The sequence below is a fragment of the Setaria italica genome, chromosome V (genome assembly GCF_000263155.2).
Source record: "Setaria italica strain Yugu1 chromosome V, Setaria_italica_v2.0, whole genome shotgun sequence".
NCBI lineage: Eukaryota > Viridiplantae > Streptophyta > Magnoliopsida > Poales > Poaceae > Setaria > Setaria italica.
Genome location: NC_028454.1, coordinates 30527981 through 30541414, shown reverse-complemented (window position 1 = coordinate 30541414; position 13434 = coordinate 30527981). Strand labels below are relative to the sequence as shown.

Genomic DNA, 13434 nt, shown 5'->3' with positions numbered 1-13434 from the left:
GGTGGAAGGGTCGCGTGAAACAAGAGAGACCACCGAATGTTATGAATAGTCAGAATAGAGCGTTCGACTGGCCAATATGCTGGGATGGGTAGGGACACGACTTGGGAAGTGCGATTCCCCGGGAGAGAAATAATGTGCATGACAGGGAATTATAAAATTGGTTAAAAGTTGTCACGGTGGACAGTCTAAATCGTGATGCCCCTCCCCCCGCCAACAAAACCAAAAAAAATTGTTAGAGTGGAGAACATACCCCCGCACCCTCCCCCCCCCCCCGAGTCCTCCCACCCCCACCACCAGACCCCGCACGCCCAACTGCCGCTCGCTTCCCTCCCCCAACCCAGCCGCCGCTCGCTCCATCCTCCACGCCGGCGGCCGCGCCCTCCCCCGCCGAATCCACCGCCCTCGAGTCCTCCCACCCCCGCCTCCAGACCCCGTAGGCCCAACCACCGCTCGCTTCCCTCCCCCAACCCAGCCGCCGCTCGCTCCCTCCTCCATGTCGGCGACCGTGCCCTCTCACCGGCGGTCGCGCCCTCCCACGCCGGCATCCGCTCGCTCCCCCCTCCTTGACACTGCCCGCCAGTTGCCCCAAATTTCCTCTCGATTTTGGCCGCCCGCACCATTTCCCCCACTAGATCCACCGCACCCGAAGCTCCACACGCCGGATCCGCCACCCCCGAAGCTCCCCCGCCGGATCCACCCCCTCCCTCTCCTTCCCACGCCGCCAGCACGACCGCGCCCAACCACCGCACCCCACCCATGGATAACTACAACTATCGGGAGTTCCTGTATTAGGGTTCTTCATCCGGTACACGTAGCTTCCACACTTCCTCTGAAGATGCGGACGAAGACGATTTCGGCTCGTTCGTGTCGCCGTCGGCCTCCTCCCTGTCCACTCCCCACCGCCACATGGAGCATCTAGACCTCAACTCAGAGGCCGACGTGTTCCCCAATATTAGGTCGTACCAGGAGTTCCTACAGGGGGTGCAGCTGGTTTGGAGCATCAACTCCCTCCTTAGCCCCTGGAGGCAGGGTGGGAGCACACGGTGGCGGAGGGCGTGGTCGCCGGTCCATGACCGCTGCAACCGGTGGAGGGAGAGTGGGTGGAGGATGTGGAGGAGCCAACGGTAGGTGTGGAGGCAGAGGTGGGAGCTGTGGGGGAGGAAGATTGGGAAGAGGACATGGTGCATCTTCCTCTGGAGACCACGGCTATGACAATCCACTAGATGTTGATGCCGGTGACGAAGAAGATGACAAGGCCTCTAAAACACCCTCCCAGGTTGTATGAGTGTATGAATGTGTATGAACATTTGTATGGACTTTTTTTTTACCAAATGGAATGAACATGTGGCACAAGAAAGATTTTAGCGTTCCTACTCAGCATGAAACAGAAGGTGATATGGCGCCTGGAGCTTTGGCGCGCGCCTGCAGGGTGTTGGCGCCACCAGAATTTGGCGCCAGGCTGTTGCGCCAAGGGCAACTGGTGGGGAGAGCTTTCAAAGGCTAAATGGTAATCTTATCACAGCATTTAATGGTTTTAGTCACTTTTAGTCACTTGAACCAAACACCACTTTAATCCACTTTTAATTCATGAACTAAAGTGGACTAAAACTTTAATCCATGGACTAAAGGAGCAACTTACTCCTATGTACTGGTTGCGAGGTTCTAGGCGTACAGCACGCAGCTAGCAGCACTGAGCCAGGCATCAATGCCGACCCTAGCTCGGTTGGTCGAGCAGTGAGCGCAATCTGCGAATACGTTGATTGACGGGTACAAGTCAACTCGGAGTCTGATTGAGTTCAAAATGATGTGCTGAGCTTGAGGACGTCGAGCCAGGCATCAATTTGCATGCGTCCGGGTGGCCGGCCGGCCGACCATCTACAAGCTACAGTCAGGGCTTTGATGGGAACATTTATTGCCAAGCCTGGTGACAATGTTGCCACCCTGATCCGGACGAGGATTCGCTGCATGCATGGCTTGCACAGTGGAGTAGTACCGCATGCGCCATGCCTTCCAGCTCGTCGCAGGCGCACAGGCCATCCGATCAAGGTCTGAAGAATCTGATCAGGGGTCAGGCACGCACTGCGCGTGCCAACATCAGTGATCAGCAGTAAATTTTCACTGAGATAGAAAAAAAAAGTGGAACCTGGCCGAAAGCAAGACTTCTGAGCTTCTCCCGTTCTCCGGCCGGCCTAGCTAGAGCGGCCGCGAGCATGCAGGAAAATGCGCATGCATGGGCAGTAGGATCAGAGAAGAGCATGCACCGCCGAAGCAAGCGCGCGATCGATCGGCCATGGCCCTTGGCTGGTTGGCCCCCACGGCTAGGGCTAGGGCTACGGCTAGCACGCACGCTGGAAGGTAGCTAGGGGGGTGGCTCCCCTAGCTCCGCCGTGCGCCACGCCTTGGCAACAAGTTCCCCGGGACTCGGGCATGCCGCATGCGGCCGGCGCGTTATGGCAGTGGTGGTGCCAGTGCGTTCGTGGGCGGTGGCCCCGCGCCGTTCGTTCGCTCAATCATTGATGATGATGATTCTCTGCTGCCCGGCCCGCTGCACCGTGGACCCCGGCCCTCGTCCTAATCACGCCAGCAAGTGGACTACTGGTCGTGGTCCTCGCCTCCGGGATCGGTCACGCTCGCCCTCGGCTCCATCGGCTATTCTGCTCCATACACCTCTCTCTTTCTCGCTTTGGCCCTCGCCATAGGAGTACGTACGTGTACGAGCATGCCTACGGGTACATTAGTACGTGTACGTATAGATAGACTGCTGGTCCACCTCGTGTAAGACCATAACACCGGGCCCGCCATCTTGCAACCGGTCTTAATGCGCTCATGATTGCTCGTTCGTATTAGGTTTGTCTTGAGGTGTCGTAAAGTACTAGAGCAGTACGAATTTGAGACAAATTTGAAGCTCCAGTGAGCCTACAGTTGACAGGTAGAGATTTTATCTACCAGCGGCTTTTTTAACGTACTCCCCAATTTCAACTCCATTTAGTATCTAGTAATCGTCAAGCAATATCTCATTCCCATTCCTGTAGAAGAATCACACCTCCCAATCTTCTTTCAAGTCCAACCTCACCACCTGTCACTACTATGCCCTTGTTCGCTCCAACGTCCACCAATATGGGCGTATGGCATGATTTCTTCCCCATGTTTCCATGCAAGAGAACCGGCTTGTAGAGGCACTTTATTTTTTCTCTCCATATTTCTACGTAATCATAGTCATTTTTTTCTAAAATGCCATAAAACGCCTTCCGATGCATTGTCTTAGACTCTCCGAAAGTAGAAACACTTTGTGAATCATCTATATTGGATTACTGAATCAGTGGCATTTCTATATGGGCGGAAATACTCTAAAACATGCCTCAAACAATATATACCAGATAGAGTCAATTTGGGAATGCCAAAATAATATCTCTAATTCTCTATATTATTTTGTATTTGAAATTTATAATTAAGTAAAGTGTGTAAAAGATGTGCTTCCAGCCATCCACAAGCAATTTTGTTTCAGGTTATCTCAAGTAGTGTCTCTACACTCGAGACCACTTTCTGAAGTGCCACAAATAATATCTATGATACTCCACATAATATCTATTTATTTAAACACATTTTTTCAGAAAGTTTTATTGCGGAAAATTAGAAAATGCCTAAGCAAAGTGCCTATCACCTTTTTTTTTGTTGTTGTAGTGAAAATTTAGCACACATACTGTACTCCCACATATCAGAAGGCAAAGGACAGATTTTATCCCAAAAAGAGGAGTCAACGTCTTGAGGCAGTGGGCGAACATTAAAATCGAGATGGCCTGCATGCATTTTTCTGAACCTAAACTTTCTCCTTTGAGGTACTCCAGTTGCGGTTAAGTGCTCAAGTTTGACTGTTTGAGCGACGCAGTGCCCGATGAGTTAAAAGGACCGTAGAGTAGGTCCGTAGGTGAAGGCTCTTGAATTCATAGGCTGACACGTAGCTAGCAGAGCAGCAGCAGTAACGCCGGTCCAGGTTCTCGAGGTGGTAGCTAGGCTGGTAGCCCGATCGATCCTCGAATGGCGCCAATTGCCGCAAATGGAAGAAAGACCCAGCCAACGGCACCACCTCAGCGTTATCCAATCCAATGGCCTCTCATCACCATGCATATAAAGCGAAGGAAGACGGGGACGAAGGAAGCATGCATATATATCCACACACACAACTTTTGAGGCTCGCCTAGACGTTACTAGTCTGGACCATGCATGCAGTAGTTGGGATCGAAAGGTGCGTGCGTATGCGTGGATCACCCTAAATATGAATCACTTGGGCCGTAGCGTACTGTTCGTCACGCTGAAGCATCAGCAATGCCAAACTAGAAACTACGTACGTGCTAGTAGTACATGAGATCGAGGTGAACAAGTCGAAGAACCATCAGTCAAGCTAGCTAGAATCTGGGATAGATCATGTGGTGTGGTGGCTGTGGTTAGAGGGCTCAAGCCACTGCACACAAAGATTCGATTCTTTCTGGCGTTCGACTGGTGCTGGTGTGGTAGCGAGCAAGCCATGCAACCGTCGTCCGGCAATCAAACCAGGCTGTGGCATGCACAGTTGTGATCGATGTACACACACTAGTGCAAACATTCGACGAGTCTTGGCCTTCTTTTCGCGAACGGCACCTGAATTAAACTGGTGCCTTGACCTCGGCAAACTCGCGATGTGGAATCGCTTTTGTGCTCACTACACTAGCCCGGCCGGCATGCATGCACTTAGGCATGCCGTCCTCCGGTGGTCCAGGCGGTTAGTGGCAGGGGAATTCCCAAAAATGCAATTCGGGCGTCGGCAAGCGATGGACGAGGACGACGATGTATCACGTCGTCATGTGTAGGATCGGACTATAAAACTATGTAACGGCAGAATATGGGGATAAAAGCCGGCCACGGACAGAGCAAAGTAACGCCGGCCGGCGCCGTCCTGTGTAGGTGGTTGCTTCTTGCTTCGCCTTGGCGATCGAGCGGCAAAAGGATCCGTGACAACAAGAAGAGACATGGGGCGGTGGTCCGGTGAGAACCTCCGTCCCCTACGGTTCTTTTTAACGGGGGCTTTGAGGATGCCTTTTTTTTTTTGCATCGCACTAAAATTCTAGCTATGCTTGACTGATGGAGTTGAACTCTCATGCGACCGGCAGGCTGTGGATCCTATGTATTGGTCATCGGTTTTGTAACTTCAATTTGGTCACCTTACGTACATAGATACATACACACAAGACTTACCCGTTACTATTTGGAACGGTAGTGACATAATAAGCATCTTATAAACTTTAAACCCTCTACTTGTTTGAAGGTGGTTACTTGACCTTGAATGTGTTCCGAGCACATGTGGAACGGAAGCGATTACCTGTACGTATTGCAAGTATTGGCTGTATATACAACGTGTAGAAGGTACCGTGCTCTCGAAAACCTTCCGGTCATTGCTTGCCCAGAAAGAAAATGAAGAGGAGAACAGTCGGGTTGATTTGATGACTCAAGAAAGTGTGCACGCAGGACTTGCCAAGTAAGTACTCCGGGGCATTCATTCTGCTTTTCTGCGTCTCCCCCCTGACAAGGAGAGGACGATTAATAAACAAGACGAAAAGATAAAATACCTCGTCATCATCATCTCAATCATTCACACCGCCCCGCCGGGACGGGACGGACCGCCAGTCGGCCAGTGCCCACTGCCCAGTGGGGAGCGGAGCCAGAGCCAGGCAGCCAGGCGTACGGGCCGCACGCGAGCTCGCCAGCGCGATGGCCGGATCGAAAAGGCCAGTGGCGTCAGCCTCAGGTCAGCTCCGCCGGCCAGCAAGCTGCAGGCGGCGGGGGCCTCTCCTCTGCCCGGCTGGCCCTCGTATAGCGGCGTGGGTGGTGGGTGAGGTCATGCGCGCGGCAGAGGCCGGGGGCGGGGCATCCGGCGCGATCCAGCGGACGTGACGACGTGCGCGCGCGGATGCAGAGCAGGATCCACGCCGCGGGATATTCCATTCCCTCCCGGCCCGGGTCTCCTCCGCGGACCGGCCGGACCGCAGCGCACCGCCCCCACGCCACGCCCACGAGCTTTTCCCGCCGAGGAACGCGTGACGGGAAGGCTTTGATGGGATCGGGCGCCCAGCCGCCCAGGCCAGGCCAGGCAGCCGCAGACGTTCGCCCCACCCGGCGTCCGGCGACCACTCCGCCATTCAAGTGCACGCGACGAGACCAGACGACGAGACGATAGCTGATGGCTCCTGCCTCGCGCTCCGCGCGGCGCGCGCGCATACGGGCAAAACGGGAGGAGCAACACGGCGCGTGCAGCGCACCGCTGGCCCCAAATCTCGTTCTCGGGGACCGCTCCATGACGGGATTCCAACCTACGGAGTACTACTACTCGCTGCTAGCCATTGGTAAAACCGAGCTTTTGTGTTTGGAGCCCACGGGGTCAGCAGGATTCAGGCGTGCAACAACAATCGAGGGATGCTGATAGTGACATGCTTTCAGAGAGAAACCGCAAAGGATCAGCTTCGCCGACTGGACCAGATTTTATTCTTTTGCAAAAAAAAAAAACTGAGTGGACCAAATTTCGAAAGAAGAAGAATTTCTTCCAAACGGGCGTACGGCGACCTTCTCGCCGTTTCTGCCACCAGGCCAGCTGGTCCTCGGTAGGCTTCACAGTACGTGTCGATTTGACGTCTCATTACAAGAATCCAGGCCGCAGTTGGCGTGCAGCTACCGGTACGGCGAGAGCGACTGAGCGAGCGAGGGCCGAGGGCATGGCGACTGCGTCCGAGCTTATGATGGCACCATGATAAGCTCGATCCGCCGATGGATCCTCTCCTCTCCCATCAGGATCACCGGAGTGACGGCAAGATGCCGTCGCCATGCCTGGAGGCTGGATGCACGGCACGCGATCGATCGATCCATCGAGCGCCATAATGTCGCGTGTGCATCTCGAGCTGCTATACTACCGATGGTCATTCCCCTCCCCCACCCTGATGCACACCTGCGCATCCTGCGATCGAGGTGATTGACGCCGATGGATGGCCGATCGTTTTTATATGCGTACGAGCACGATCCAGTGGTACCGCCACTGCGTACGCGATCCTGTCAGCGCTGCAATATACTGTATCTCGCACAGTACCCGCCCGCCGGTGACCTCAGGCATGCACGTTTGTACAGTTGCCGATGACCTCAGGGGCTGGTGGTATGCGCGTCACGGCGCATGCGCCCCATTCAATGCATGCGTGTGCTGGAGCAGTGTGCCATGGGGTCCGTCTGAGGGGAAGGCAGAATGGCAGGTGCACGCAGCCACACAGGAGCTGCGCTGCGCTGATGCTGCGAGCCTGCGACGCAGACGTACCAGTTTTGTTCGAGTTTTTCCCTGCCCACGGTTTTGACGTTACTACTACATTATTGTAACTTCTCCATTAACTATTCATAGTACAATGTTGTCACCTAGGAGTACATAGCAGGACTGCAGGAGTTATACAATACCCGAGCGTGCCACAGCCCCCCAGGTGCAGGCGTAAAAAAACATACTTAAATCAACAGAAAAAGAACTCCCCAGCTGGATTCATCATGTTACTTACATTCTACAATGAACAAATGATTCTGTTCGTTTCTTGCATTAATAAAAAAGAATATTCTTCCATTTTAAAAAAGAATAATCTCATTCTGAGGCAATTAATTTCCTGGCTGGCCCAGTTCGAACAAAAAACAGCATTAAAACATGTACTTGGCACAATAATTGAATTATTACAAACCTGCAACACTTCGACAAAAGGTAGCTCAAAATTCAATCGATGCATTCAACAATAGCACAGGATAATCATAATTCTTAATTGTCATATCAACTATTGGAACAAACAGACCAGTTACTTGGACCACCCAAGGGTCCACAAGACTTTTTTGACTGCTCTGCGGGAAAGCAGAGGTGAAATATTACACAACAAACATAACAAGAGTGTAACCCCTAAGGATAACCCACAGGATAGAATATAGGCCTTGATATCCATTCCTGAAATTTGGGAACATGAATCTGCTCTGATGTAACCACGCTCATCTAAAAACCAATACCAGGTGACAGCGATAGGTTCTCTTGTTGAGTTTGTTCACTCCTTGAAGTCGTCCTTGTCATTCGCTGGAAGCCCTATGCTTCTCCAGAAAACTGCAAGAGCACTCCCTCCAAGCTGTCACGAACAAAAAGGTGAAGACCTTTGAGAACACACATTTACTTGTGCCACCATGCAAAATGTTAACAGTGAGTGCAAAAGAATTGTGGCACATATACATCGGGCTAAGAGAAGGAAACTAGGAAACTTACGGCCATGGCCACAACGCTGACAGCAGAAGGAACAGCAACGAGCGGATTTGTGAAGTGCTTTTGAGCAAGTAAAAATCCAAGCGCAGAACTCTGACAAAAAAAAGTGGCATTGTTAAACACTAAATTGAAAATCCACATTGCTCTAGGCAAGAGAAGAAACTTCATAACTGTACAGACATCTAGCTAAGGAATGTTTTGATGCTTCACGAACTAAACTACTAGTAAAACCAGGAAGGTTCAGAGTCCAACAAAACTCATTCCACTGAGAAGAGTATCAATAGCAAAAAACCATCTAATGTTACTAGTAGTGAAAAACTAAACAGATTCATCAAGAGGCTGTCTAACATCACCAACCATTAGACATAGATAACATGTTTGTGAGACCAGGCAGCAAAATAATTTTACAGAATATTGATGTCTAAGCAAGAACTACATGACAAACTGCACCAGCACAGAAACTCACAAATAATTCACCAAATATATTATTTACTTGCCCACCATTTTCTAATAATATCCCAAACAAAAGTAAGAATAATTAAAACAATAACGGTGCTACAAATTTCTATGGCTAGATAAGAACAGATTGAACCTGAGCATCTCAACATTTCTTTACCTGCATGCCACATTCAATTGAGATGGTCCTAGAAGTTGATTCCCCAAAGCTAGAGAATCTCGATAACCAGTACCCAAGAGCAAATGCAGCAACATGTAGCAGAGCGACAGGGATAATAAGTTGGGCACCTTGAGTTTTCAACACTTCTGCGACTTGCCCAATCTTGCAAAAGTTGATTTTCCAATCAAAATTAGTATAAACAATTAGCATTTCATTCATACTATCCAAAATATAATTGTGAGGAGCAACTTTTACAAAAAGATAAGAGAATAGAATATAACTATTACAAATTACTAGCTAAGAGATAAATTTAGGCACACTTGACTGTGAGTAGAAACATCACATGCTTGGTGAGGTTAAAATGGGGTATCCCAACAATATTTGAATTTGTTATTTCATGAAACATATAAAAATGATTTTGAATTATTACCAAACAGTTCTGCAAATGCTTGAACCTTACTCTAGTAAGTTCTTTGTTATACTTACAGGGCTCGCACAAAGCAAAGTGGTGAGGAGGACTCCGAACAGGGGTGCTACGGTGATAATGCGCTCAGTAAACTTGGGGAAATATTCGTGGGCCAATACTGCATAGTGACAAAAATATAGTCACACAAGCTGTAAGAGAAAATATTTCTAAGATACTAAAGCCAATAAAATTAATCTCCCATTAAGTTTTTTAAGCACCTCCAAGAACAGTCGGCAATAAAACAACCTGGAAAGTACTGATGGCCAATCCCTGCACAAACATAATAACCTTTTAACTCAAGCAGACAAGATTAAGGAAACAAATAGGGACAGGATTGTAGTGCCCTTACTGCTGCATCAACAGGAACTAGTTGACCAGCAAGGAGTTTAGTCAGGAGGGGTGTCATTATTATAGCACCAATAGTTGAACAGCTAAAACATGAAGGGAGTAAAATGTTAGAGTGCAATAGAGCAGTAGACTGAAGGAAGCAACATAGCATAAAAATTAAGTAGCACAACATGACAATAGGATATGCAACAGTTAAATGGTCTGCTCATCAAATTCTACCAAAAAAAAAAATGCACTGCTATGATACTAGACAAAGTACAAAATCCCATAGAAGCTAGCTAAACCTGACATTTCCGTACTTCAAAAGTTTCAACATGGAAGGCTCAATTAAATCAAAATAAATCCAAATTTTGATTAAGACAACAGCAAACTGTTTAGGAGTGCAACCATTGTTCACACTAATTTTGTGGAAGTGGTGTTACAAAGAGAGCTGACATCAGATGAACTCAATAACTTAAAAAGCTAGTGACAGTAACTGACAGCAGGCATGCAGTGTCCAAATCAATATACTTTCTTTTAACAAGCAACATCAAGCTTACGTGGTCATAAGAACTGAAAGCGCAACATTTCCCTTCGATATGTAAGTTGCAACATTTGATGCTTGTCCACCAGGGCAACATGAGACCAAAATAAGACCAGTTGCAAGAGGAGCGGGTAACTTCAAGGTCTGTAATACAAGGCACCTAGATTATGTGCTTATAAATGCAGGAATTAAAATGAAATGGCTTCTAGAGATACTTTAGTGCAAATTTCATGCTGTAGAAGAAATTCTATGGTCAAATGACTTTTTAGCAATGAATAGACATCTCATCTTAAATGTACCCAATTGAAGATCCAAATAGAGAAGGTTATATTTTAGAATCAACAAACTATTGAAAATGGTGGCAGACATGGACTGACATTGTTCACTTAATATAACATGATTAAAATGGGGCAGTACCAAATCACCTTATATTAAATTCTCAAATAAGCTTGTATATCATAGAAAAAAAGTCCAGCATAACAGCAACTCAAAACAAAGGTACAACAGATTGTAATTGATTGGACTGGAAATAACAAGTACTATTAGATACCGTTCTCCTAGATAGAAACATGATCGTAGTTTTGTTCACTTACTGTTAATAGATGTAAGCTTTATCCAGCAATAAAAGTGTTTATCTAAATATAAAATGAAGGAAAATAAAACACATTATAAGGAGTGATCATTTATTTAAGCAGGCCAACTGTACACACAATGATAAAACTTTAGACTATAACCATGAATTAACCAACAATACGACAATATAACCATGATTCAAAAAAACAATGAAACAGAATATATTGTATCCATCACAACACTTTCTTAACCTAAAATCAGTGAAATTTCATACTAGTTGATGACAAAACATTGGAGATGCAATAATGGTTATATGCATTTTATTGCCATAATAGAGTTACCGTTGCAATAGCGAGTCCTAGCAGAGGTTTGACGCAATACTGTGCAAGAAATCCTATACCAACCTGCAAATAAGCAATTCCATCAGAACATACATAATAAACTATACATCAATTCGATGTTGGATACAGAAAAGACAATCTAATCGATAAAGGTTTCAAGTGCAGAAACATACTGTCCATGGATTCCTCAAGCATCTCCTAAAATCTTCAAATGTCAATGTTAGCCCCATCGATAGCATTAGAAGTCCTAACCCGATAGTGAAAAGATCGGTGTCCAACCAGGTAACCTGCAGATTGTCCAATGAAACCCCAACAAAACGGTAAGGTGTTAACTGTTGATTCCAAAACGATGGCAACTGAAAGTGGGAGAAATGTTACCATAGCTGGCTTGTAGATCCCAATAACAGTACCTATTATAACCTGCCACAGGTGATCTCTGTATTAGTATATTTACAAAAAGCTGTACCATATCCACCATATATAACTGCCTGTTAGTTCAAAGGAAAACAAAACCTTCACATGCTCTCGTATAACATACCCAGACAGGGAAAAGAGTGGTAAGCAGCTCGACAATTTTTTCGTACTGGCTAACTTCAGCAGGCTGGCTAACTTCAGCAGGCTGGCTAACTTTAGCAGGCTGGCTAACTTTAGCAGGCAACTTCTCCGGAAGATTATTAGATATGTTAGCTTCAGCCTGGCACAAAATTTGGCGTCTCCTGAAATAAAAAAATTGGACAAATTAAAATATAGACATGCATAACAACTTTATCCAATAGCCTAGTTGAGCAGTGCAAAATAATGAGATGACAAGAGAATCTCATTATTTTGCACTGCTCAACAAAAATTATTTTGCACTGCTCTACTTATCTAGTCATCTGATCTACTAGACTTATTGTATGCTTCTGAATATAGCTTTGCACCAGCGCCTTTCACTCGTGAGCTTCGATTTTGATAAAGTTGACTTGAACACTATGAAACATACGTCAACAAGTTTGTTGCTTATTAACTTTTGAGACTCCTGAACTAAATCTATGCACCTCAAAGTAGAAGATGGTAAGTGACTTTGTAGGGACCTCAAACAGCTGTCATCCTTTGATATCTTTTGGGCCAGTCAAAGTCGGCCTAAAGCTTCAAAAAAAAAAGTCGGCCTAGTGGGACAGAGAGAGCAAAGCTAGATCCAACAGTAGCAACTAGTCATTGTCCAACTTTAGAACTCCTTTTTTTTTTTTTGAAAGATCAACTTTAGAACTCCTAAAGGGCACGGGCTACTGTCTTCCTAAAGAGATGCAGGTGTCCAGGACTCTGCTTCAGACTGGCGCAAAATTGACTAGTCAACACCCCTAAACCACATTTCCGTTGACAAAGACAAACCCTGATCTTCACGGTCGGCCAATCCATTCCCTGAACCAAAGCAATTCCCAAGGCCTGATTAACCTCTGGAGCACGCACATACCTCAGAGCCGGAGTGACGGTAGCAGACGGTGCAGTCACAACGGCCAATCCCAAACTTGGCATCGAGCACGCGATTCCCAATCCGCACCCTGCACCCAGAACCGCACCCCAAGTAAAATCAAAGCCACCTCAAACAAACGAAAAAAGGGAATCGATTCAAGCAGGATTCAGCGTGCGCGTACCCAGACGAGGAGCCGAGCAGGCGGCGGCGCGGGGCCGCGGGCGGAGGGCCCGGGAGACGGAGGCCATGGAGCTGGTGGCGGACGGCGCCATGCGGGAGGACGGAATGCGGATGGGCGCGGAGTCGCGAGGCCCGTGGGGGTGACCGGGGATGGTTTAAGAGTCACGAGTGGGGGAGGCGTCGACCGAGGGGAGAAGATGTAGTGGCCGTGCCTTCGTCGAGGAGGGTGGGGATGGCGGAAATCGTGTGGATCGGCGCGCTTGAGGATCAGGTCCGGGCTCCCCGCCGCTCCCGCTGCCTTCCTCCCTCTCAGCTCAAGAGCTCGACTGCTCTGTCGCTTGCGCCCTGTGGCTTGCGCGCTGTGGCTGTGGCCTCCCTCCAAGCTCAGGAGAGCTCGACTCCTCTGTCGCTTGTGCGCTGTGGCTGTGGCTGCTCGATGGGAATATTATTGGGATTGCCGGATTAGACGAGCAAATATGGACAAACTTGAAACAAATGGCCTAAATCGTCTCGAAAGAGAGAGAGAAACAAGTGGCCTAAGATCGCGATGAGATTTCGAATTGGCACGGTGCTGAAGTAGGTCGCCCGTCCAACCTTGCGGTGCACCGGAGCCACTCGTCCGCGCTTGAATCGGCTAGCAGGACGTG

The 13434-nt window shown here is 48.2% G+C and overlaps 1 protein-coding gene across 1 annotated transcript; it reads right to left on the bottom strand.

Annotated features, from left to right (window-relative positions):
- Nucleotides 1-7751: 7751 nt before the first annotated feature.
- Nucleotides 7752-13190, bottom strand: LOC101753825 (probable sodium/metabolite cotransporter BASS2, chloroplastic). Its single transcript, XM_004969248.4, has 13 exons — nucleotides 12789-13190; nucleotides 12608-12695; nucleotides 11693-11870; nucleotides 11533-11574; nucleotides 11328-11441; nucleotides 11155-11217; nucleotides 10257-10384; nucleotides 9719-9800; nucleotides 9588-9639; nucleotides 9390-9487; nucleotides 8904-9065; nucleotides 8291-8380; nucleotides 7752-8156 (listed from the first exon to the last, which is right to left on the bottom strand). Exons 1-13 carry the CDS (start codon nucleotides 12877-12879, stop codon nucleotides 8079-8081), a joined length of 1266 nt encoding a protein of 421 aa, XP_004969305.1. The 5' UTR covers nucleotides 12880-13190; the 3' UTR covers nucleotides 7752-8078.
- Between the last annotated feature and the right edge of the window lie 244 nt (nucleotides 13191-13434).

Bases quoted from the DNA above. Each gene is read 5' to 3' on its own strand.
- LOC101753825 (XM_004969248.4), bottom strand. From the start codon at position 12,879: ATGGCGCCGTCCGCCACCAGCTCCATGGCCTCCGTCTCCCGGGCCCTC. The intron at 12,696-12,788 runs GTACGCGCACGC...TTCTGGGTGCAG, and splicing joins CTGCTCGGCTCCTCGTCTGG to GGTGCGGATTGGGAATCGCG. The intron at 9,640-9,718 runs GTAAGGGCACTA...ATGTTTGTGCAG, and splicing joins TAGTTCCTGTTGATGCAGCA to GGATTGGCCATCAGTACTTT.